At 42.2% G+C, this 27,943-nt stretch overlaps 1 protein-coding gene across 2 annotated transcripts in view; it reads left to right on the top strand.

Annotated features, from left to right (window-relative positions):
• The window catches only part of LOC122556492 (15-hydroxyprostaglandin dehydrogenase [NAD(+)]-like), a 72,536-nt gene that overhangs the window by 20,934 nt on the left and 23,659 nt on the right, over positions 1-27,943 (top strand). The window contains exons 6-9 of one of the 2 annotated variants that reach the window (XM_043703187.1): positions 1,880-1,976; positions 4,253-4,329; positions 6,773-6,921; positions 7,309-7,465. In XM_043703187.1, the coding sequence (XP_043559122.1) occupies positions 1,880-1,976; positions 4,253-4,329; positions 6,773-6,921; positions 7,309-7,450 (465 nt within the window). In that variant the 3' untranslated portion in view covers positions 7,451-7,465. Of the gene's footprint in view, positions 1-1,879; positions 1,977-4,252; positions 4,330-6,772; positions 6,922-7,308; positions 7,466-27,943 lie in introns of those variants that run through there. The other variant, XM_043703186.1, reaches the window with a different exon arrangement.

The following is a 27,943-nucleotide window of genomic DNA, read 5'->3' as shown; positions in this document are numbered from 1 at the left end:
TCTCTACATTATTTCCATTTGAATGCTTTTGCATCTTATCATCAGACAACCTTACCCAGCAACAAATTATCTTTCTCTTCAAAGATCCAATTGTTCCCCTCAGCAATAGTTGTTTGGAAGAAAGAATAAAATTTCAATTAATATTTGCATGGAGAAATGCTTCTATTTCTATTCCACAAAGGTTTTGCTCTCATTTTAAATTATTCCCCTCCAGTGGGAAGACATTTTCCATATCTACCTAATCTAACCAAATCCTTTTCAAAATTCAAAACATTCAGGCAAAGGGTAGCATTGTGGGAATGTTACTAGACTAGTAATCCAATGGCCCATGCTTAATGCCTTAATGCCAGTCATATAAATCTGCCACAATAACTCAGCAAAAGGCAGGTCACTGAATGGAGATCATGAAGCTCCTAAATAGTCATAAAAACCTGTCTACTTCTCTTGCATTCTTCAGGGTAGGAAATCTGATACGAAATCTGATGATCTTACCCAGTCTGCCTGTGTATGATGCTACACCCATCGCATTGTGGTTGACTCTAAAATGGTCTAGCACAGGATATAGCTGCACAAAAATACCACAGGAAAGATGAATAAGAAAGAAAGGTGAAGGACTATCTGACATCCCACATGCTGTTCAAGCACCAGCCTCACATAGATATGCTCACTGCTTTTGTGAGATAATTATGATGTCACTATAATAGTAGCCAGTAGGCCCGAATGTTCTGCAGAAATGAGTTCAAATCCTAAGATGGCACGTGGTGACATTTAAACTAATCAAAACAAAATCTGGAATTAGAAACTGGGATTATTGTTACCATGAACTATTGCTGATTGTTGGAAAATTCCATCTGGATCACTAACGTCCTTTAGGGAAGAAAATCTACTGCCCTTCCATGTTCTGGCTGATGTGTGATTCAAGATCCACATTGTTAGGTGATTAACTGCATTCTGAACAATTAGGAATGGGCAATAAATACTTGCCCAGCCAGCGATGCCCATTTTCCATGAATGAATAAATATTAATGAAAATTTTACTTCAATCATTTTCTCAAGGAAAATGAGGACAGGCAATCAAAGTTGATCTGGGCGATGACCATTCCATCCAGGAATGAATAAAAACCCAACTCATTGCAAAGTGCAATGAATAGTTGAAGCTTGAGACCAATTGCTGATAAACACCATCACCATTCACATATTGCTCACTAGAGCATGTGTTCCTTATGCATGCTCTCTGTCAGCATCCTGCTAATCAATTTCATGTGGATACTAGTTGGCTACTACCACACCCCATTTAATATAATCAACTCGGAGAAAGTGAGGATTACAGATGTGGGAAATCAGTCAAAAAGTATGGCGCTGGAAACCCAGTACACTTTGGTCATTATACTTATTCATAAACAGATTAGTTCAAAACTCATCACATTGATATGTATCTGGTCCTAAATCCATCTCACTAACCAAGTCACTGATTGATCTGTTCCATTTTACCAACCTATTGATCCATCTATTGACCAATCTTCACATCACAGTAGCCAGTTTGCTCATTCCACTGAATATTCTCTTCATCCATGGATTAATCGGTTTATTCCAGTAACCAGGTTGCCAACCCCGAGTTTGTCCATCCTGTTTAATAGACTGCCGATTCCACAAATCATTCTGCATCTTTCCACAGTGTTTTACTGTTTATCGTTCTACTGGCACCTGCATTTTTCTGTGATATGCTAATACTTGAATGTACTCTTGCTGGGTGAATTTGAATGTAGCTTGCTGTCCATATGCATCTCTCTGCATTTTGCAACTGTCTGTACATGTCAGTATTTTAATATTATCTGAATGGGCCTGCTGCCTGATGATTCCTATGATACTTGTATTGCAGGTCAGTGTAATTAAAGGAACCTATCTGGGAATACAGCACATGAGTAAAGGGACTGGAGGGAAAGGAGGAGTGATTGTTAATATCGCCTCCATAGCAGGTAAGTCAGCAGAGTAACAATAGCTTATCAATGTATATTCTAAGTGTTGCCTGAGGATTCTGGAAAACATCCACAGTGGATAAATTACATTTTCAGGGGAAGCCCATTTTACACATAATATACAATGAAGTAAAAGATATTTACCTCCACACAAGCTGCCGGTCATCTGAACATCATTCAACTTCTGTAACTACCCTTCAAGTGTCATTCACCTCAAGCCATTCTCTCACAATCACAAGGTGATGGTATTCTAATCACTTCTGATTTTTCTTACTGAATTTGGTAGTGACTGTCTAATAGTCCATAGAATCACACAGAATAGGAGAGGCTCTTTGGCCCATCGCGTCTGTACTGCCAAAAAAGTACTGTATCAACACTCGTCTTACTTTCCAGCACAAGACCCATCAAAGTCCATTACAGTTATTGCCAGTCTCTGGAAGACAATAAATATATACAGAGACAAAGATATAATGGAGACACATAGAGCTCCAAAAAAAATGCAATTAATTTATGAAAGATTTAAACAAATAACGCACGCTGGCTAGGATGGAATTCCTCTCACTGTCTTCACCACACCTCCTGACCACGGGTGCCTCTTGCAGAGGTATTTTTTAAAGAGTTGCTGAAAATCAAGGATTTCCTGGGCTGCTTCAGAAACAGATCTGTGCCAAAGTATGCCTTACTTCGAATTATCTGTGTACACAACCAAACCTGAGTGTTTTATCCTTATTTGAAAATGACAGTAGTTAATATTTGCAATCTTAGCAGACCTGAATGTCTCAGCATAATTACATTCACATAACAGCCCATTGTAAAGCCTCCTATCAATTCCTGTTATCTTCAGCCTTATCCGACACAGTTGACTTCTAGTTTTGGATTGCAACACAAGTCGAAACATTAGTTTTGAAGTCTCTTCTATTGTAACCCCTTTGTCTATTCCTGTCTTTCCTAAAAATATGAGCCAAGCTTAACTCTTCATCCCAACAATTTACACTGACACTTCAGCTTAACAATAAGGGAATATTGCTTTGCTATAAGTCACTGAGATGTTAAAATGAGACTATGTCTGCCCCTCAGGAGATATAAATGTTACCATTGCTACTGTTTAAAAGATGATCATGGAATATGTCCAGTGTCCTCACCAACATTTATCCAAACCATCCTTTTGTGGCACATAGATACAGTGTACTGTTGAAAATCAACTTGTTTTGTCTAACACTCATCAGGACAAGTCTCAAGGAAAACCAAAGTAAGGGAAAAATTACATCTATACCAAATGTGAGGAATGTGCAGATTAGTTGATCAGAGAACCCTTTTCATAGATTCCATACAGTGTGAACTCAGGCCATTTGGCCCATGGAGTCCACACCGACCCTCTGAAAAGCATCTCAACTAAATTCACCCCAACCCTGTAACCCTGCATTGCCCATGGCTAATCCACCCAGCGTGCACATTTTTGGACAATTCAGCATAGCCAATCCACCAAACGTGCATAACGTTGAACTGTGGAAGGAAATCAGCTTGCCCAGAGGGAACCCACACAGTCAAGGACAGAATGCGCAAACGCCATACTGACAATCGCCTGAGGCTGAAATCAAACCAAGGTCTCTGGCGCTGTGAGGTAGCAGTGCTAACCACTGAGCCACCATGCCACCCGCCGGTAGAAGCATTGCCAAGGAGAGGTTAATTATGAGGAACCTGCTCCCATTCCTTCCATTTCTTTAGCTTTGCTTGTTACATATCTGTTACCATGTTCTTTCTCCCCTCATCTCACTCCAGTGGGACTGTCTGTCCTTTCTGGTCTGGCACTTACACACACCATTGTTCTGCCATTCTCACATTCCATTCATTTTATCTGAACTATCAACATCCTTCCCCCACCCCACTCCCCCAGCGCTCCACACCCCACCCCCACACTATAACATAAATGCTGCCCCCCTCTCAGTTCACACTTCACATCAGCTCTGTTGAAGAGTCATCGAGACTCGAAATGTTAGCTTACTCTCTCGACATGTCTACTGCCTGTCGCTGTGATCTCTAGCATTTTTTGTTTTCAGATAAGTTATTTATGACTGACAGTTTCCTGCTTAGCTTTCCTTTACATTTTAAATTTAATGAATGCTGGCAAATGTGATCAGGACTATTTCTTCATGTTAGGGGTAAATGCTGACTTGAATTAGGTGACCTGTTTCCATGCTAATGCATTTCCATATATTCACAAGTTTCTGTTTGATGGAGTGTTTGTTGCTAATACTTTGCTGTTTCGTGGTGAACAGGTCTGATTCCTTTCTTCCTTGGACCAGTTTATGCAGCCTCAAAGTATGGAGTAGTAGGATTCACTGCATCATTGTCTGTGAGTGCTATATTATAATGCAAAGAGTAAAAGTTTTCTCTATAAATAATGCACTAATACCTTGTCAGAATCTAAGAACAAGCACCAGCTATACAGCAAGTAACAGGCCACATGGTCCCTCAAGCTTGCCCTGCTCCTCAGTAAGATGAGAGCTCAGTTAGCACCTTGATTTAATTTTCTCACCCTGCCTCTTAATTACCTTAGTGCCCAAAACTCTGTCAATGTTGACCTTGAGTGTTGTCAGTAACTGAGGATCCACAGTCTCACATAGTGGGATTGAGCAAGTAATGCCATACATTGACATGAAGGGTGCCAAAGTTATTGCGCTGCCCGTGCAAACCTGTTTCCACCACCCAGCTGGGATCTGCACGATTGGCTTCTGCTGGTCCATGGACTGAGCTTGTTTCGAACAACATGGCTTCATGTCGTCTGCAATCCCAACAGCTGCCCCTAAGTGGCACTGCTGGTACTTATGAAATAGGAGTTTAGTTGACCATTTTTGTGCTGAAATCAGTACATTCATAAATGGTTTTGCGGTTCAATACCTCTTTCCTGCCTTATCCTTATACCCAGTGATCCTGAGGGACCAAAGATCTATCTCAGCAATGGAAGTGTCATCTTCTGGGTTGGAGAGCTCCAAAGATTCACTAACCTTTGACAGAATTTCCTCAATTCTCCTCATCTCAGGCCAAAATGTGCTCACTGTGTTTTAGATTCCCAAGCCAGGTGAAACAATCTCTGCATCTATGCTTGATGAAGACTGTGTTGAACTGGGGTAGGAAAAGTCAGAAGTCACACAACACCAGGTTATAGTCCAACAGGTTTATTTGAAATCACAAGCTTTTGGAGCACTGTTCCACTACACCTGACAAATGAGCTGCACTCCGAAAGCTTGTCTGATTTCAAATAAGCCTGGTGAACTATAACCTGGTGTTGTGTGCGACTTCTGACTCAATGTCTACTCTGACAAGCCCTGTCAGAATTTTGCAAAGATCAATTAGACCACCTCTCATTCTTCTAAAGATAGGAGAATGTCATACAGGGACCTCACCTATCACGAGGAGAACTGTGAAGAGCCTGGCATTGCTTCTCTCCTGGAGGCCCAACACAATGTCCTGGTATTCAGGCACTCCTCTGAACAGCTTCAGGCCTTCAGGAATGGTGGGCATTGTCAATACTACATGTTGGTGTGGAGGAGGATAGATCCCTAGATAGTGGTGAGTGTTGATGAGATCCAGCCTTTGGGGAAGTTCGAAGTCAGGCATGTGCAGTGGCTTTCAAAACACCAGCTCCCACTTCCGGACGCAGGGTCTTTCAGTCAAACACAATGTGAATGTGAGCTATGCCTCCACCAATGACTTCCTCATTCTGTATTCTAATCTCTTTACAATCAAGATCAACATGCCGTTTGCCTTCCAAATTATTTGCTGGGAAGAGAGTGCAGTGCTGGAAAAGCACAGCAAGCCAGGCAGCATCCGAAGAGCAGGAGAATCGATGTTTGGCCCATAAGCCCTTCATCAGGGCTTATACATGCTGGAGCTACATGCGAACATTGCTTTCCTTTTATAAGTACACACAAATCTCTCTGAATGTCAACCTTTACAAATTTGATGCCTTTTATAATATACTGCTTGACTACAAAAATGAATGAAGTGAAGAAGTGCAGACTTATAAAATGACAATTCATCCATTACTTTGTTAAACAATTTTATTTAACCTGCTTAAGCATGATGTCAACCGCTTTATGATCTCTTCATAGCTACTATTTTTGTCCACCTTGGAATGGAATCAAACATACGTATAATACTCTGTCTCTTTGCCAAATTTATTAACATAGATTGCAAATAGCTGAGGCCCCAGCACTGATCATTGTGGTCCTCCAAATGACACAGTCTGCCAACTTGAAAATGAACTTTTACCTTCCTAATTGTTTATGCATGTTAATATATTACCCACAACCCCATGAACTCTTATGTTACTTTTTTAGTGAAATCCAAATGTACTACATTGGCTGCTTCTCCTTTATCAACATTGTTAGTTGAATCATCATACATGGGGCAGGAGACACACCTCAAACTGACTAATGGCTAAAAGGCTGTGGGGCTATGTGGAGGTTGATATGCTCAAATATTTAATATCCTGAAGTAAAAATGAGACCGAGGTATGGGGATTGAGAGATAAGTCTAATCAGATTGAAAACATTGATGACCCTAATAGTTATGTGTGTTTGAATCGTGCTGCCACTCAGGTGAACCTCGCGCAAAGCACAAACACTTTCCAGGGAACTTGGGCTGGATTCCTGATTCCCTCAGTCTGCTGCAGTCAGGATGGGCCCTCACCACAAAACTCCACATAAACTGAGATCTGAGAGCTTCCTGTCAGGAAGTTGTAAAGTTCTATAAAGCTCAAAGAATATGAGGCAATACAATGTTTTTGCTTTCAGCTGACCTGCCTTGAGAAGCATGGGGTGCGATTGCAAGCGCTGTGTCCTGTTTTTGTTGACACTAAGCTTCTGACTGATCTGAAATCAGTGAAGACTCCAGACGAGAAGGAGAAGCTTGAGATGATGATCGCCAACCTTGGAGTTCTGAAGTGAGTTTGAACATAATCAGGAAGTGGGGTGGGAATTGATAGGATGAAAACATGTTCAAATATCGACATGGAGTATTTGTAAAGTAATGTCTTACAGAAATGAATGGTGTGGTATCCACAAAATGACAGATTGAATTCTGAATCTTCGGCATTAACCTGAGAATTTGCTGTTTGATTTGATTAGTCTACAGTATGATGAGAGAGTAGATATGCAAGTTACCCTGCAATGTTGATTGGAAATCAATGATGTTCTCCTTTCTCGACCCTGCTAGTTAGAACCTCCCAGATTGGGTAGATCTGTCCAAGTGGTGTGCTGCCTGTGTTCTGATGGTGGGATATTTCAAACTAACTGGATGAATGCTCATGATCACCATCTGACTTTTACAGGACCTCACACATTGCAGAGGGATTCTTGCAGCTCGTCATGGATCAGACCAGGAATGGGGCATCGCTGAAGGTGCTGGAAAATGGCAAGCTTGAGTATGAAGCCATACCGGCAATTCTTCCAGAAAATCCAAAATCTATTTAGGGACCTCAATGTATTCAAGCAACAGGTCACTGAGAATGATGGAAAATTTAAACCTGTTCAAATATAAAATGATTAACATTTTAATTGTTGGTGATGCTTTTGGTGTTTTCATATTAAATTGTTGGTGATAAATCAGCACTGATCCAGGCTATGTTACACCCTCATAAGACACATGCTAATGATACTATTGTGGCATCATAGCATGTAACCTGAGGGTATATAGATCTCAAACTCTACCTTACACAAATAACTTGAAGCATAGCACTCGACAACAGAGGATTGCGTAACCCTGCCCCAGCTACTTATGTGGCTGAGGAAAGTAACAATTGTTCACAATAGTTCACTGCATAAATATCAGTTGGATTCATTAATACCGATAAATATGCCCAATTTCTTATGATACAGGAGCGACACAGGTTTCAGAATAGCCACAGCTTTCAACTGCTGAATGGAAGATAAACCAGTTTCATTCCTGTGTAAAGTGGCTTTTACATCAGAGAACAGAAAGATGTCCTGATCTGGTGAATGTCTGAAGTATTCTTCCTCTGTTGTTCACAACCACAAGCTGCTCACATAGCTGAGAATAATTCACAAAATTGTTAGCAGCAGAAGACACTTGTTATCATTAAATGGTTACTAGTCCACAGACCAATCAGTTACATGTTGGAGGTGTTATGGACTAGACCAAACCCCCTTCAAACATAACATGGAGGTAGCCCAGACCTTAACATCTCTCTTCTTCAAAGGCAAGTGTAAGATGCTGTGTTCCAGATGAAATTAAATTGGTTACACTACTTGGTTTTAAGCCAAATACACTTTCTTTTGTGTGTATTTTAACTACAAGGTAAGAATAAAGATAAAAATTACACAACACCAGGTTATAGTCCAATAGGTTTAAGAGGGAGCACTAGCTTTCAGAGCGCTTTTCCTTCATCACGTGGTTGTGGAATATAAGATTGTAAGATACCTGTATCTTATAATCTTATACTCCACAACCACTGATGAAGGAGCAGTGCTCCGAAAGCTAGTGCTCCCAATTAAACCTATTAGATGTAACCTGATGTTGTGTGATTTTTAACTTTGTACACCCCAGTGCAACACCAGCATCTCCAAATCACAAAAGAAAGAAGAAATGGAATAAATTAACTCAGTTGGAAAACTTAATAGAATAACAGATTATTTAACTAGCAAAAAACAACTAATCCAAATACAATACCATCCAATAAACATGCTTTTGACAAAGGCAAATTCAATAAAATAGATTATCTCATTCACAATTCTGGCAGCAATCTGAACTCCAGCTTTTAGCTGTGACAGGGAGAGGAATAACAGCTTCCACATAGAGCTTCATGACTCAAGCAACTGCTGAAAGCTGAACAAAAACCCCTGGTTCTGTGGGAGCCTGACTCCACCCATTCATGCTGCTCTTATTGGTCCAACTTTGAAAAAAAACCCAAGGCATCACAAGCTGTTTATTTAATTGGCTTGGAACACATCGCTTGGTGCCTCTGTTTCAACGTCTGTTCTTAAAAAAGGACAGAATTCACCTTTTCATGCCACAGCACCATCACAGAGGCTGAATCTCCAGTTGCAGCCACAACAGCTGCAGCTCATCTGCAAACTGCACTTCACCTGAACCAGCAATTATGCAAAGAGAACTGACAATGAGTGTCAGGTTAGTTGTTTTCAAAACATGCATTGATCCTTCAGTAATTCTTGGTTTTGAAACAATTTCTTGGTCCACAATCAAAAATACATTAAACAGTACAACACAGGAGCAGGTCCTTTAGTCCACCATGCTCTTCATGTTGCCGTTGTAAACTAATCCCGTCTGCCTGCATATGGTTTATTTCCCTCTATTCCCCACCTCTCCGTGTGTCTGTCTAAATCACTCTGAAACATTGCTGCCTTTTTCTACCAGTGGTCCCTAGCAGCGCATTCCAGGCATAAAACATTTGCCTCAAACACCTCCTTTAAACATTCCCCTACTCGTCTTAAATCTGTGCCCCCTCATATTTGACATTTCCATCTTGGTAAAGAGATGCTAACTATCCACCCTATCCATGCCTTTCTAAATTTTTCAGATATCTATCAAGTCGCCCTCAGTCTCCCACGTTCTTGCAAAAACAATCTAAGTTTGTCCAACCCTTCCTTTCAACTATTAAACTACACTCCAGGCAATATTCTGGTCAACTTCGTTTGCACCCACTCCAAAGAGTCCAGATCTTTTCCACCAGAACTGCACACAACACTTCAAATGTGGCCAAATGAAAGTTTCACACAGCTGCAACATGACTTGCCAATTTTTATACATGAAGCCCCGATCAATAAAGGAAAGTATGCTGTATGCCTGCTTTACCACCTTATCCACCAGTGTTGCCCCCTTCAGGGAGCTGACCTCCCATAATACATCATCTCACACTTGTCCAAATTAAATTCCGTCTGCCATTTCTCTGCACAACTTTTCAGCTGATCTATATCCTGCTGTGTGTCCTTTGGTAACTTTCCACAATGTCATTAATTTTCATGTCATCTGCAAATTTACTATTCAGACAATCTACACTTTCATTCAAACCATTTATATAAATTACAAATATCAGATGTCCCAGCATTATTCCCTGCAGAAATCCTCCTGTCCCAGACCTCAGTCAGTAAAACAACCCTCAATAACACCTCAACAACGTTCTTCATGGGAGACAGGTTAGCAAGGTTACATCTCTTGGAATCCTGGGAGAACTAGCCATTTAGATACAGGATTGGCTCAAACATAGAAGACAAAGGGTGCTGGTGGATGGTTACTTTTCAGACTGGAGGTCTGTGACCAGTAGTGTGCCACAAAGATCGATGCTGGGTCCACTATGTTTCTTCATTTATATAAATGATTTGGATGTGAACATAGGAATGAGCATCCAATACATACTGGCTTTTGTTTGGGAGCACATTTGATCATCACGCACTCACCACAGCAAGGATTAGCACTGCCTGAGGACAGCTCCCCTCAAAGAAATGGGCCACAGTAACTGACAATTTGTTCACGCTGACCAAGCCCTCCAGGAGTCCCACCCACCATCCTTCTCCCAAATCCACGTTCCTTAGTTCTTCAAAGTGAAGGGGGTGGATCTTGTTGTGTCAGCTCTCTGTTTGGGTACTGGGCAAGGGGTACAGGCAGAGTGAACTCAGATATCGCAGCCCTTCCTCCGGTAAAACGCTGCTTGGTTTAAAGGGTAAGGAACTATTCCAATCTATAGTTTGGAAACTGGCCATGAATTAGAAATGAGGGCAGGAGAAAGTGGCAGGGTGACGGCATTTCAGATTGGTGCAAAAACAAGAAGGAATGGGGAGGACACTGATCAGATCAGGAGGATGGACAGTGGTCTTTTTGTCTTTCTCTGTGTATACAAGGGTATCAGCAACTCATGCAAATATTTACTCGTGACAAGTTAACTGCAAACACTTCATAAAGTCCGGGGGCCAAAATACTAAAGTCCACCGCCAGTGCTACGATGGAGCTCCAGGGGAAAGTTGTGTTGGTGACTGGCACTGCCCAAGGCATCGGGAAAGCAATTGCTGAAATCCTCCTGAAGAATAGCGCTAAGGTCACGGTTCTGCTGGAAGCGGTTTCTGTTAATTCCCCGTGCAAAGAAAGGCAGCAATTGCCTGCCCAGTGTGTTCAGAAATGCAGCTGTTTGTGTTAACCTGACGATTGATCTGGAGCAAGCAGTGCATAACAGCTAGGTTGAATAATAAGAATTTGAAATTGGAACTGAACTGCAGGGAAAACTATATTCCATACATACACACCCTGTGTATGAAAAGGTTGCCCCTGAGGTCCTTTTCTTAAATCTTGCCTCTCTCACCTTAACCTCTATCCCCTAGTTTTTAACTCCCACACCCTATAAAAAAGACCTTGACTATTCACCCTATCCATGCCCCTCATGATTTTATAAACCTCTGGAATGCTGCCCCTCAGCCTCCCATGCTCCAGGAAAAAAAAGCCCCAACCTATTCACCCTCTCCCTCGAACTCAAGCCTTCCAATCCTGGCAACCACATTGTTAATTTAATACCATCTGCCTTTGAGCAGGGAGACCAGAATCGAACACAGCATTCCAAATGTGGTCTCACCAATGTCCTGTACAGCTGCAATATGCCATCCACGTGATGATGCTGTCACTTTAAAGAGGTTATTCTATCCCGGGGTTTTTTGAAAGGAGGTTGTAAAGGCTGGCTACTGGCGAGAGCCTAAGTAAACAACTTAGGAGGCCTTTAGGTTCTTTTTTACAAAAGGTTGGATCAATGGAAGCAGCTTGAATGGGAGTGGCCAGTTCTCTTACACCAGGCCATCTCGTTAATTTTAGCTGTAGCGGTCAGAAGCGGTTTGTTGTCCCAGAAAGGTTGGAAGCCTCAGTGAATGATTTGTGTGGGGACTGGGCCTAAGCAAAGTCTGTCAGATGTATTTTGATCTAATGCTTCACTCAGCTTGTTATGCTGTAAGAGGACAGACCTCTGCAAGATGGAGCCTGAGATCTTTACATCAAAAGGCCACATGCAAAAACAGTGCTGAGATCACGAGCATGTCCTTTAAAGGTATATTCCATATCTGCTGCAAGACTTGACCCAAAATCTCCCATTTTCCAAAGAAATCCAACCCCAAATAGAATCGAGAGTGTGGTGCTGGAAAAGCACAGTCGGTCAGGCAGCATCCGAGGAGCAGCAGACTCGACGTTTCGGGCATAAACCCTTCATCAGGAATGAGGCTTGTGGGCCAGGGAGGCTGAGAGATAAGTGGGAGGGTAGTGGGGCTGGGATGAAGGTAGCTGAGAATGCAATAGGTAGATGAAAGTGGGGGTGGAGAAAGTGATAGGTTGGAGAGGAGGGGTTGGTTGTTGCAGGTGTCCCAGAGATGTTCTCGAAAATGGTCTGCAAGTTGGTGTCCTGTCTCCCCGGTGGAGAGGAGACCACGTTGGGTGCAACGGATTTAGTAGATGACATTGGTGGAGATACAGGTAAATCACTGTCAGATGTAGAAGGACCCTTGGGGCATAGGATGGAGGAGAGGGGGAGGTGTGGGTGCAGGTTTTGCGATTCTTGTAGTGGCAGGGGAAGGTGCTGGGAGTGGGGTGTGGGCTGATGCGGGGGCGGGCTGATGGGGGGCATGGATCTGACAAGGGGGTCGTGGAGGGAATGGTCTCTCCGAAACGCTAATAGGGGTGGGAAGGAAACATATTCCTAGTGGTGGGGTCTGTTTTTAGGTGGCAGAAGAGACGGAGGGTGATGTGATGTGTATGGAGGTCCCATCCCCGACCTTTTACTCTGCTATATCGATGACTGTATCAGTGCTACCTCGTGCTCCCACGAGGAGGTTGAACAGTTCATCAACTTCACTAACACCTTTCACCCAGACCTCAAATTCAGCTCATCTCGGACATCTCCCTCCCCTTCCTGGACCTCTCCATCTCCATCTACGGTGACCGACTAACTTCTACAAGCCCACCGACTCCCACAGCCATCTGGACTACACCTCCTCCCACCCTACCTCCTGTAAACACGCCATTCCTTATTCCCAATTCTTCTGCCTCTGCCGCAAATGTTCCCAGGATGACCAAATCCACCATAGAAAATCACACATGGCCTTCTTCAAAGGCAGCAATTTCCCCTCCCACATGGTCGACAATGCCCTCCAGTGCATCTCCTCCACTCCCTGCACCTCTGCCCTTGAACCCCACTCCTCCCAACGCAACAAGGACAGAACACCCCTGGTCCTCACTTTTCACCCAACCAATCTCCATATGCATCGTATCATCCTATGCCACATCCGCCACCTACAAACAGACCCCACTATTAGGGATATATTTCCCTCCCACCCCAATTGCGTTTCAGACAGACCATTCCCTCTACAACTGCCTTGTCAGATCCATGTCCCGACCAGCCCACACCCCACTCCCGGCACCTTCCCCTGTCACTGCAAGAATTGCAAAACCTGCGGACACACCGGCCCCTCACCTCTGTCTAAGGTCCCAAAGGATCCTTCTACATCCGACAGAAATTTACCTGTGCCTCCACAAATGTCATCTACTGTATCCATTGCGCCTGATGTGTTCTCCTCTACATCGGGGAGACAGAATGTCAACTTGTGGATCATTTTAGAGAACATCTCTGGGACATGCACACCCACCAACCCCACCGTCCCATGACTGAACACTTCAACTTCCCCTATGAATCCATCAAGGATGTGCAGGTCCTGGGCCTCCTCCATCGCCAAACCCTAACCACCCAATACCTGGAGGAGGAACACCTCATCCTCTGCCTTGGGACCCTGCAACCACATGGGATTAATGTGAATTTCACCAGTTTCCTCATTTCCCCTCCGCCCACCTTATCCCAGTCCCAAGCCTCTAACTCAACACTGCCCTCTTGAACTTTCCATTAACATTCCAACCCATCCATTCCACCCTCCTCTCAGACCTATCACCTTCCCCCCACCTTCATCTCCCTATTGCATTCTCAGCTGCCTTCCCACCAGCTCCACCGCCCTCCCATTATCTGTCAGCCTCCCTGGCCCACAAGCCTGATTCCTGATGAAGGGCATATGCGTGAAATGTCAATTGTCCTGCTCCTTGGATGCTGCCAGATCTGCTGCGCTTTTCCAGCACCACACACACAACTCTGATCTACAGCATTGCAGTCCTCTCTTTCTCCCAATCCCAAACAGATAATCACACAGAGTCACATATATTCAATTCAGCAATTATATACACATTTAAAATAATTGTTAACAAAATTAAGAATTCAACTTTGATATAATGTTCCCAAAGTGGTGATCATATGATCACGTCAGGAGGAATGTTCTTATCTCAGTTCTTTTTTTATTGAAAGCTTGGTTGGTTTGCTGCTAGTCGCTGTCACTCATCATCATCACACAATTATCATAGTTTTCTTCCTCTCTATATAACATTGCTTTGTCATATTAAGAATAAATAACTATGAAAAGCAACAGCAGAAGAAATAATGCTAGTTCATAGATTTAATCAGATGTCACTCAACATTGGGTTATAGTCCAAAAGGTTTATATGAAATCACAAACTTTCAGAGTGATGCTCCTTCGTCAGGTGAACTAATCTGGTATTGTGTGATTTCTGACTTTGTCCACACCAGTTCAACACCAGCACCAACACATCGTAGATTTAATGTCAGCAAACAATCATACAGAATACATGCTTTAATATCTTGCTCCCAATTTCCCCAATCAAACTGTTCACAGATGTTATGACACACCTTTAAAGCAGCTGGGACTTTAACCTGGGTTCTCGGTTCAGGAGAAGAAATACAATCACTGCACCACAAGAGGACCCTTATTGAACATGTTGGAGATGTTCTAGCCCAACCATCGTCAGCTGCTTCATATTGGCCTTCCCTCTGTGATAAGGTCAGAAATGGGGATGTTCTTTGAAGATGAGCTGGCTCAGTACTGATATATAGCTTTCTATTTTTCTTATTCTGAAAACTGTAAAAATGGTGCAGGATCATGGTGATAGTGGAAAAGCTTTTCACTGGATTTTACTGTCTTTCTTGCCAGAAAATACATGTGACATTAAAACCATTCATTCATGATTGCACAACGTTCAGTGCCATTCAAGACACCTCAGATATTAAAGCAGTCCATCTGTAAATGCAATAAGAGCTGGATGATATCCAGGCTTGGATTGACAAGTGGCAAGTAATGAATTCAGGAACCCTGCACCGCCCGATTGTACCTCCTACCCAAGATCCACAAGCCTGACTACCCCGGCCAACCCATCATCTCAGCCTGCTCCTGCACCACCAAATTCATCTCCATCTACCTCAATACTGTCCTATCCCCCCCACCCTGGTCCAGGAACTCCCCACATACATTTGGGACACCACCCACGCCCTCCACCTCCTCCAAGACTTCCATTTCCCTGGCCCCAAATGCCTCATCTTCACCATGGACATCCAGTCCCTGTGCACCTCCATCCACCATGACCAGGGCCTCCACTAATTTCCTCCGTTTCCTCCTCCATTTCTTCCTCTCCCAATGTCCCCACCTGTACCCTTCCATTAACACACTTATTCGTTTGGCTGAACTGGTCCTCGCCCTCAAAAATGTTTCCTTCCAATCCTCTCACTTCCTTCAGATGAAAGGGGTAGCCACGGGCACCCGCATGGGCCCCAGCTATGTCTGTCTCTTTGTCCCCTTCATGGACCTTTCCATCTCCATCAACGATGACTGACTCAACACTGACATTTTTTACAAACCCACCGACTCCCAGAGCTACCTGGATTACACCTCCTCCCACCCTGCCTCCTGTAAAAATGTTATCCTAGAATCCCAATTCCTCCACCTCCACAGCATCTGCTCCCAGGAGGACCAGTTCCACCACAGAGCACACCAGATGGCCTCCTTCTTTAAAGACCACAATTTCTCCTCGCACATAGTTGAAGATTTCCTCCAATGCATCTCATCCATGTCCCGCACCACCACCCTCGAACCCCAACCCCTCTAACCGCAACAAGGATAGAACCCCCCCAGGTCCTCACCATCTACCCCACCAACCTCCGCATAAATCACATCATCCGCTGACATTTCCGCCACCTTCAAATGGACTCTACCACCAGGGATATGTTTCCCTCACCACCCCTATCCACTTTCAGCAAAGACCGTTCCCTCCGCGACTACCTGGTAAGGTCCACATCCTCCAACAAGCCACCTTGTTGATTTTCCTGCTTCTGACCTGCTGTGCTTTTCCAGCACCACTCTAATCTTGACTCTAATTTCCAGCATCTGCAATACCCACTTCCGCCGAAGACGGAAGTAATGTTTGTGCCACACAAATGCTACATTATGACCGTCACTGAGAACAAACTGCTCCTTGACTTTCTGTCGTGTTACCATCACTGAATCCCCCCACTATCGTTGGGATTAACATTGACCAGAAAGTCAACTGGACCTGCTACTTAAACACAATGCCGACAAGAGCAGATCAGAAGTTATGAATACTATGGTGAGTAACTCACCTCTTGAATCCCCGAAGCATCTACAAGGCACAAATCAGGAGTGTGATGGAATACTCCCAACTGGCCTGGATGGGTGCAGCTCCAGCAACACTCAAGAAGCTCGACACCATCCAGGACAAAGCAGCCCATTGATTGGCAGCACATCCACAAGCATCAACTCCACCCACCACCAATGCTCAGAAGCAGCTGTGTGTGCTACAAATAAGATACACTGCAGAAGTTCATCAAAGATCCTTCTAAACCTATAAACCTAGAAGGATAAGGGCAGCAGATACATGGGAACACCGCACTTGAAATTTGCCCTCTAAGACACTCACATGCTGATTTGAAAATATATCACCATTCCTTCACTATCTTTGATTCAAAATCCTGCAATGCACTCCCTAATGCCATTGTGGGTTAAACCACAGAAGGTGCATGACAGCGATTCAAGAAAGACACTCACCACTACCTTCTCAAGCACAAATAGAAGCAGGCTGGCCTAGCTAGCAGTACTCACATACCCACAAAAAGCTCTGATTTCAAGCTGGAGAGTTTGGTTCTGGCAAATTACATGATTGGATGGTTACCCAGGAAATGTTTGACAGCAAAAAGTCTTAAAACTCCAGGAGAAAAATACAACTAAACCCCAATCATTCACAGTGACCACCCAACCAACATCCCCCTTGACATCCAACTACAAGCCTGGCAGTCCTACTCCCAACACGACCTGAGTAGTCCTCAACAATCAACTAACACTCTGGCATATTGACTGATAAACCCTCTACCCAACCTTTCTCGCTCCAATAACCTGTTCCAATCCCAAATTCCAACGTATTCCTTCCCATTGAGCTTCTTCACTCCTCATCCAAATCATTCCCCATGCTTCCAAACCAGACTCAGTGCTATCACCTGACTTGGCTTCTGATCCCCACCCCGAACAACTCCTGACCTATCTTGCTGCCCTCCTACCTTTTAATCTGTATATTTCACCCATCCTTCCCATGACCACTTGCTTTCCTATGACAGAATCACAGATTCACACAGTACAGAAGATGCCCTTAGGCCCATCAGATCTCCCCTGATAAAAATTACTCTAAGTCTACACTCATCCCACTTTCCAGCACTTGTCTCATAACTTGTTCTTATACTTTAAAAGCTCATTCATGTACTTATTCAATGTTGTGAGATTTCTCATCTCAACTACCTTCCCAGGCAGTGCAGCCTGGATCCCCACCATCCTCTGGGCGAACAAAAAAACCTTCTTTAAATCCCCTCTAAACCTTCTCACAGCTTTCAAACACCACCAATAACCTTGATGCAATTTGAACCCGCATGCATGAAGCATTAAGCTGTGCTCCTGGTTTACTAAAACAATGATGTTACACCTACACATCTTCTTCATCTACTGTTGCTTTTGAAAGAAGCTTTGGGTCAACTGAATTCTTTACTCATTTTAATCCAGGAGCTCATGCCCCAGAAAGGGGAATCTCTGCACTGTGCCCTCTGAGGTCCGGATGAACTGGATCGTCCATCAAGTGCATTCAGTAAATATCAGTGTGTAGTTTCATTTGTTTGGTCAGAGTTGGAAGTAGGCTTTGAAATGGGCCATTGACGGACCCAAGCTCCCCTCAGATGCATTGACCAATCTGTATGTCTACTTTAGGATCCTTTGGGACTGAACTATGCTTTACTCCTTTAGGTGAGTCTGTTGAATATCAGTGTACCCAGAGGGGAAGCCACAAAACCTTCCTTTGGAAAGATTATGGAGCTGAAAATGCTTTGTTCCTTCCATGTGATGTTACGTATGAAAAATCAGCTGAAAGGTACCAATTCACACACTAATTTTAACAACATGCCACAATCTGACTGACTGGTTCAATCTGACTGGTTTCTAAACAGACACTTTTACTGCAACCAGTGGGAGTAACAATCAGGTGGAGTGAGTGTGAATGGGAGTTACTTTGTTGGCATTAGTAAGTATATTTAATCATATTGCAGTACATAAAATCAGTACAGCATTGAGGATCACCTTCCATGTACTGAGAAAGGAGCACAAGGACACAATTTGCACTTAGAAACCATGCCTTCAGAGCAAATATCAACCCTGAAATGAGATACTCAGTCTGTGCACAGCACCAAATAATACTGATTTTCCGTCTTCCTCGGTTTCAGAGTTTCAGTTTTCCTGGTGGAGGATTTCAGTCCAAGTGTTCCTTGTTTAGACCCTTGTGGTCTCAGACGCTGCTTCTTGTGTAGGTCTTGGATCACATGGTACTAGTTTAGTGCTCCAGGAGTGAGTACATGTCCTAGTTTAGTGTCTCAGTTCTCCTGATGATGGCTGTCACAGTCTGTCCAGTTCTGGTCAAAAGATTAAGGCCTGTTGCCTCTTGCTGGGAAACAAGGATGTTCCCTAATGGTTTGACATTGCACACCATTTCCATCTTCCAGTTGTATGCATGGAGGAGAGGAGGCGATTTTTACAAATCTACAGGTGGCTTTTATTTCAGGATTTTGATGGTTGTTGATTGTGGGAAACAGGAAGCATCCTGGGAGCATTTTCCCCACTCCACGCACCACCAATAGAAGGGTTCCTATGAGAATCTCCAAAAATTCTGATTCAGTATTGTGAGGATTTGGTGAAAAGGTTCTGTCTATGCCTTGGTCAACCACATTTCCCAAGGCAAAGATCAGAGAAAATTCATCAATTGTTTGCATGTCTAGGTCATCCTCGATAATGAAACATCTGACAACTGGGATAGAAAATCTCATTATAAGGAGAGATTGATTATAATGGGAATATTTTCCCTGCAGCAGGGAAGGCTAAGGATAGTGATCTGATTTAGGAGGCAAAAACAGGGCAGATCATGAAATTCTCTTCCCCATGGCAGATGTGTCCAGGGCCAGGGTGTAGATTTGCTCGCTGAGCTGTAGGTTTGATATCTAGGATCAAAGGCCTAAAATTTAAATTGTTTTACAGAATACCTGAGGAATGAAAGTTCCACTCAGAGGGTGGTGGAAATATGAAATGCACTGGCTGAGAGGGTGATGGAGTCAAGTTCTCTTGCAATATTTAAGAAGCATCTGAATGAGCATTTAACATGCCAGAGCAAAGCAAGTTATGGACCAAGTGCAGGTAAATGGGATTTAACATAGTTTGGTATTTGTTGGTCAGCAGAGATATGATGGACTGAAGGGTCTGTATCTCTGCTGCATCTCTCTTGGACTCAGTAACTGAATGAGTCATTCTGAGGAACATATTTAGTGTTGGTATGCTTGGTCGAAGACTTTGCAAACTTTGCTAATCAACTCCATTCACTGTCTTTTCCATAATGTTTCAGCAGTACTCTTGAAAACCTTCAGAGATTGGACATAGTATGTAACAATGCAGGATATTTGATGAACAAAACTGGGAGAACTGCCTCAGTATAAACCTGGTATGTGTCAATTGTATATTGTTTATTTTAATTAGGTTTCATGTGAGCACATTAATTAACACTTATTGAAACTGGGATTGTGGTTGAGTTTGGAGATGAATGTTTTTAAGGCCTTATTATGTAAATCAAAGTAAGACTCTGCAAAGATTGGTTCTAATAATATCCTTGACCCAATAGATTGCAACAGTGAGTGCTCCTGTGGTAGATTGCTGAGGCTGAGGATAATTAGGTTATATCCTTGGTACCTCCATCTTTGATCTGAGATTGTTGGGAGAATGGGAATGGGGGAAAGAGATATATAAGAGAAGGATGTCAGATGATGACAAGCAATAATTTCCCTTAATTTTATTGATCTCACACCATGACAACTTTTTAACTTGCTCATTGGATTTGGGCATAGTTGCCTAGAGACATTTGAGAAGGTTTAGTGAGCTCCTTCTTAAACTCCGCAGTCAATGATCTTTACGTCAACCCTCAAAGCCACTTGAGAAGGAATTCGAGGATTTAGACTCAGCGACACTGAAGGAACAGTGATATATTTCCAAATCAGGATGGTGAGTAGCTTAGAGTGAAACATGCAGGTGGTGGTATTTCCATTGATTTAGAAGATTTTCACTGTTTATATTGAACAGCAGAACATGTCTGTTAAGCAGATGGCACATGTCTCCTTGATGTTTTTATGTTCTTATGATATTTCACACAGCAGGAACAAATATTGAAGTACAGGCTCAGGTTCTGTAAAGGCATCTGTTGGGCCATTGGAACAGAAAATGCGCATGAAGGTGAGAGAGGACTACGGTCTGTTAACTGATCATTACGGTTAAGTTATTACAAATTCTTGGTACCTTCCTGAACAATCTACTTTTGATAATGATGATCTCCTTCATGTTTTGGAGCATCAAAATTGCACATAAGAAAAATTAGTGGACAATTCAGTCCATTACGGTCTAGTATAGAGGAAACTTCAATATCCATATACAGCAAGGCTTGAACAACATCCAGAGTTAGGCTGCTGTGAGGCAAATAACACTCACAACACTGCTGAATTCTGCACTATCAATACCGTCAGTTATCCTTTCTCAAGGACATTGGCAACATGTAATGGTCTGTTCAGTGATGCCAACATCCCACACTTACATTAAATAACAGAATGCTTCAATGTTTGTAAAGAGATCAGTCAGCATGCCGAACCTGTTTCACTACTCAGTTAGATCATAGATAATCTCAACATTAATTTCATTGAAATGCTTTTGCATCTCATCATCAGACAACCTCACCCAGCAACAAATTATCTTTCTCTTCAAAAATCCAATTGTTCACCATCAGCTACAGTTGTTTGGAATAAAAAATAAAATTTCAAATAATATTTGCCCGAAGAAATGTTTTTAACTGTATTCCAAAAAGGTTTTGCTCTGTTTTTAAATAATTCCCCTGCAGAGGGAAAAATTTCTCCATATCTACTCAATTTAACAAATCCTTTTCAAAATTCAAAACCTAAACAATAGTTTATCAATGAATATTTTAAGTGTTGCCTGAGGATTCTGGAAAACATCCATGGTGGGCAAATTACATTTTCAGGGGAAGCTCATTTTACACATAATATACAGTAAAGGAAAAGATATTTAACCTCCACAAAAGCTACTGGTCAGCTGATTCAGCTCACAACATTATTCAACTTCTGTAACTTCCCTTCAAATATCATTCACCTCAAGCCATTCTCTCGCCGTCACAAGATGACTACATTCTAATCACTCTTGGTTTTTCCTGTGTTCCTCACTGGATTTGCTAGTGACTGTTTAACAATCCATAGAATTACTCAGAACAGGAGAGACTCTTCAGCCAATCAAGTCTGTACTGCCAAAAATATACTTTAAAAAAAGTTTCAACTTGTGTTGCAATCCAAAACTCAAGGTCAACTATGCTGGTCAAGGCTGAAGGTAACAGGAACTGATATGAGGTTTTACAATGGGCTGTTATGTCAACGATTTGTGAACGTAATTATGCTGAGACATTCAGGTCTGCTGAGACCTAAGATTGTAGGAAATCAGTTACTACTGTTGCTTTCAAATATTGACAAACATTCAGGATTGGTTATATACACATATAATTTGAAATAAGGCACACACTTGGATAAGATCTCTGTGTGAAGCAGCCGAGGAAATCATTGATTTTCAGCAATACTTCAAAGAATGGGTCAGGAGCTGTGGTGAAGGCATTGAGAGGTGTTCCATCCCAGCCAGCTGGCGTTATGTGTTTATGTCCTTAACAAGTTAATTGCATTTTACAGAGCTCTAAGTGTCTCCATTATAGCTATGTCTATATATGTACAGCTGTTTCCCAGAGACCGGAAATAACTGTACTGGGCCTCTGATGGGTTTTGTGCTGGAAACAAAGCCTTGTGTAATCTTTGAAGTCTTGCTGAAAATCAATGATTTCCTAGACTGCTTCATTCAGAGACCTGCTCCAAGTGTATGCCTTAATTTGTATAATTTGTGTACATGACCAATCCTGAATGTCTTGTCCATATGTGAAAGCAACAGTAGTTACAGATTTCCTGCAATGTTAGCTCTTAGCAGACCTGAATGTCTCAGCACAATTACGTTCACAAAACATTTACATAACAGCCCATTGTAAAGTTCCTGTTATCTCCAGTTATCCTCATTGTCCAGCACAGTTAGCTTGAGTTTTAGATTACAATACAAGTCGAAACATTTTTTTTGAAGTTTCCTCTGTTATAACCCCTTCACCTACTCCACAGCCTTCTCTTTTCTGAAAATATGAGCCAAGCCTAACTCTTCATCCTAACAATTTACGCTGTCACTTCAGCTTAGCAATAAGAGCAGGTTGTTCTGCTATCAGTAACTGAGATGTTAAAATGAGACTCTGCCTGCCCCCTCAGTGGATATAAACATTAGCATTGCTACTGTTTTAAAGATGATCACGGGATAACTCCTGTGCACTGACTAGCGTTTATCTGAATAGTCCTTTTGTAGCACGTAAATACAGAGAATAGCTGAATAACAACACATTTTGTTTCACACTCATCAGGACAAGTCCCAAGGAAAAACAAAGAAAAGGAAAAACTACATTTATACCAAATGCGAAGAATGTGCAGATTGGTTGACAAGTGGACCCTCTTCATAGAATCCCTACAGTGTGAGCCCAATTGGCCCATCAAGTCCACACTGACCCTCTGAAGAGCATCACACGCAAACTCACCCCATCCCTGTAATCCTGCATTGCAATTGACCAATCCACCTAACCTGTACATCTTTGAACTGAGGAAGGAAACTAGTGCCACCAGCAGAAACACACAGAGATAAGGGGAGAATGAGCAAAAGCCGCACAGCGGGTCGCCTGAGGCTGGAATCAAACCCAGGTCTCTGGCGCTGTGCGGTAGCAATGCTAATCACTGAGACACCATGCCTCCCTCTTGGTAGAAGCATTGTCAAGGAGAGGTTAATTATGGAGAACCTACTCCCATTCCTTCCCTTTCTTTAGCTTTGCTTGTTACATTCACTGCCACCATGTCCTTTCTCCCCTCATCCAACTCCAATGGGACTGATCAACTGGTCTGGCACTTATACTCACTCACATTCCGATCACTTTATCTGAACTATCAACATCCTTTCTCCTTCAAGCACTCCCCTCCCCCACACTATAACATAAATGCTGCCCCTTCACAGCTCACACTTCACTTCAGCTCTGGTGAACAGTCATCTAGACTCAAAATGTTGGCTTGCTCTCTCTCCATGCCTGCTACCTGTCGCTGTGATTGCCAGCATTTTTGCTTTCAGAGAGGTTATTTATGACTGATAGTTTCTTGCTTAGTTTTCTGTTACATTTTAAACTTAATAAATGCTGCCAAATGTAATCAGGACTATTTCTTCATATAAGTGGTAAATATTGATGTGAATTAGACGACCTGTTTCCATGCCAATGCGTTTCCATATTTTCACATGTTTCTGTTTAATGGAGTGTTTGATGCTAATTCTCTGCTGTTTCGCGGTGAACAGGTCTGATTCCTTTCTTCCTTGGATCAGTTTATGCATCCTCAAAGTATGGAGTAGTAGGGTCCACTACATCACTGTGAATGCTATATTATATTGCAATACTAAAAGTTTTCTGTATAAGTAATGAACTAATTCAGTGTAAGAATCAAAGATTGGTTTCCTTTTATGAGTACACACCATTTCTCTGAACATTAACCTTTACAAATTTCATGCCTTTTAAAATATTCTGCTTGTCTACAATAATGAAAAAAGTGAACAAGTGCATACTTATAAATTGATAATTTATCTGTCACTTTGTTACACAACATTATTTAACCTGCTTAAGCATCTCATTTTGCTTAATCATTATTACAATCACTTTGTGACCTCCTCACAGCTGACATTTTTGTCTAGCTTTGAATAGCTAGCAAATGTAAATATAATTATCTGTCTCTTTGCCAAATCCATTAGCACAGATTGCAAATAGCTGAGGCCCTAGAACTGATCATTGTGGCCCCCAAAATAACACAAACTATCAACTTGAAAATGAACTTTTTCCTTCCGAATCATCAACCAATTGTTTATGCATGTTAAAGTATTGCCCACAATCTCACAAACTCTTATGTTACCTTTACAGTGAAATGTAAATATACTACATTGGCTGCTTCTCCTTTCTTGACTCTTAATTAGATCCTCCCAAATTGGGTGGAAGTCCTAGTGGTGTGCTGCCTTAACACACTGGATGGATTTGTGTTCTGATGGTGGGATATTTTAAACTAACAGAATGAATGCTCACGATTACCATCTGACTTTTACAGGACCTTTTACAGAGGGATTCTTGCAGCTCGTCATGGATCAGACCAGGAATGGGGCATCGCTGAAGGTGTTGGAAAAAGGCAAGCTTGAGTATGAAGCCCTACCTGTGGTTCTTCCTGAAAATACGATATCTATTTAGAAACCTAATGTATCCAGCAACAGGTCACTGAGAATGATGGAAAGTTTAAACCTGTTCAAATACAAAATGAATAACATTTTAATTAATGGTGCTTCATTAGTGCTTTCATATTAAGTTGTTGGTTATAAATCAGAACTGATCGAGCTGTGTTATGTTCTAATAAGAAGAATGCTGATGATACCCTTGCAGCATCTTAGCATATGACCAGAGGGTATTAAGATCTCAAACATCATCTTACATCAGATCACTTGAAGCATGGCACTCTACAACAGATGATGGCTTAACCCTGCCACAGCCACTTATGTGGCTAAGGAAAATACCGATTTTTCACAGTAGTTAGCTGCTCAAATATCGCTAGTTTCTTTAATACCAATAACCATGCCCCGTTTCTTACATTACTGGAGAAACAGGTTTCAGAATAGTCACAGCTTTCAACTGCTGAGGGGAAGATAAGTCAATTTTATTCCCATGCAAAATGGCTTTTACGGCAGAGAACATAGATCTCCTGATCTGGTGAAAGTCTGATGACTTCTCCCTCAACAGCCACAAGCTGTTCACATAGCTGAGAACGAATCACATAATTCTTAGCAGCAGAAGACTTTTGTTCTGATTAAATGGATACTAGTCCACAGACCAATCAGTTATATAGATTTTTTTTTTAGATTAGATTACATTACAGTGTGGAGTCTGATGACTTCTCCCTCAACAGCCACAAGCTGTTCACATAGCTGAGAACGAATCACATAATTCTTAGCAGCAGAAGACTTTTGTTCTTATTAAATGGATACTAGTCCACAGACCAATCAGTTATATGTTGGAGGTGTTATGGACTAGACCAAACCCCCTTCAAATATAACATGAACGTAGCCTAGACCCTAACGTTTCTCTTACATAAAAGCAAGTGGAAGATGCTGTGTTCCAGATGAAATTAAATTGGTTACACTACTTGGCTTTAAGTAAAATACACTTTATTCTTACCCTGTAGTTAAAACACAAACAAAAGGACAAGGAATTCGAATAAATTAACTCTATTGGAAAACTTAATAGAATACCAGATTATTCAACTACCAAACAGCAACTAATGCAAATGTAGTAACATCCCATAAACATATCTTTGGCAAAGGCAAATTCAATAAAATAGCTTATCTCATATACAATTCTGGCATCAGCGCAAACTCCACTTATAGCTGTGACAGAGAGAAAACATAACAGCTTTCACATACAACTTCAAGACCCAAGAAACTGCTGGAAGCTAAACAAAAACCCTGGATCTGTGGGAGCCTGACTCCACCCATTCATGCTGTTTCTATTGGTCCAACTTTGAAAAGAACCCAAGTCATCACATGCTGTTTACTTAATTGGCTTGGAGCAGATCGCTTGGTGCCATTGTTTCAATGTCTGGTCCTAATAAAAGGATAGAATTTACTTTTTCAAGCCATAGCATCATCACAGAGACTGAATCTCCAGTTGCAACCACAACAGCTGCAGCTCATCTGCAAACTGCACCTCAACTGAACCTGCAATTGTGCAAAGAGAACTGACAATGTATCGAGTTAATTGATTTCAAAACATGCAATGATCTTTCAGCAATTCTTAGTTTTAAAACAATTTCTTGGTCCACAATCAAATATATATCGAACAGTACAACACATGAGCATGTCCTTTGGACAACCATGTCTGTGCTCATCATGTTGCCATTCTAAACTAATCTCATCTGCCTACATTTGACTTATATCCCACCATTCCCTACCTGTCCAAATGTCTGTCTAATACACTCTGAAACATTGTTAAATTTTTCTAAAACATCCCCTAGCAACGCATTCCAGACATTGATCACCTTCTGCATAAAACATTTGCCTCTCACACTTCCTTTAACCATTCCCCTTCTCCTCTTAAATCTATGTCCCCAAATATTTGACATTTCCATCCTGGTAAGGAGATACTGAATATCTATGCCTCTCTAAATTTTACATACATCTATCAAGTCGCCCTCAGCCTCTGACGCTCTTGCAAAAACAATCTATGTTTGTCCAACCCTTCCTTTCAACTATTAAACTACAATCCAGGCAATATCCTGTTCAGCTTCTTTTGCTCCAAAGTGTCCAGATCTTTTCTATAGTGTGGCAACGAGAACTGCACACGATACTTCAAATGTGGCCGAATGAAAGTCTCACACAGCTGCAACATAACTTGCCAATTGTTATATACAAAGCTCCAATCAATGAAGGAAAGTATGCTGTATGCCTTCTTTACCACCTTATCCACCGGTGTTGCCCTCCAGGATGCTGAGCTCCCATAATACCTCATCTCACACTTATCCAGAACAAATTCCATCAGCCATTTCTCTGCCCAATTTTCCAAGTGATCTAATCCTGCTTTGTCCTTTAACAACTCCATTAATTTTCGTGTCATCAGCAAAATTACTAATCACACTATACACACCTTCAATCAAATCATTTGTATAAATTACAAATATCAGAGGTCCCAGCACCAATCCTTGTGGCAAACCCTTTGTCACAGGCTTCCGTCAGTAAAACACCCCTCAACAACACTTTGACAAGGTTCTTCAAGGGGAACTGGTTAGCAAGGTTAGATCTAATGGAATGTAGGTAGAACCCACGATTTTGATACACACCTGGCTCAGATGTAGAAGATGAGGATGGTGGTGGAAGGCTGATTTTCAGACTGGAGGCATGTGACCAGTGGTTTTCCACAAAGATCAGAGCTGGGTCCACTATTTTTCATCATTTAAATGAATGATTTGAATGTGAACATAAGTGTGAGCACCCAGTACATACGGGGTTTTGTTTGGGAGCATATTTGAGCATAAGGCAATCGCAACAGCCAGGGTCACCACTGCCTGAGAACAGCTCCCCTTGAAGAAAGGGCCATGGTAATTGACAATATGTTCACCCCTTCGCCCACCTCCAACACACTGCATCCACCTGGACACCCCGTGCTGGCCTATTACCTGCCCTCGACCTCTTCATTTCCAACTGCCGCCGGGACATTAACCGCCTCAACCTGTCGATCCCCCTCCTCCACTCCAACCTCTCACCCTCACAACGCGCAGCCCTCCAATCCCTCTGCCCCAA

This window comes from Chiloscyllium plagiosum, chromosome 14, assembly GCF_004010195.1.
Source record: "Chiloscyllium plagiosum isolate BGI_BamShark_2017 chromosome 14, ASM401019v2, whole genome shotgun sequence".
In the NCBI taxonomy this organism is placed as follows: domain Eukaryota; kingdom Metazoa; phylum Chordata; class Chondrichthyes; order Orectolobiformes; family Hemiscylliidae; genus Chiloscyllium; species Chiloscyllium plagiosum.
This window is presented reverse-complemented; position numbering and strand designations above follow the sequence as displayed.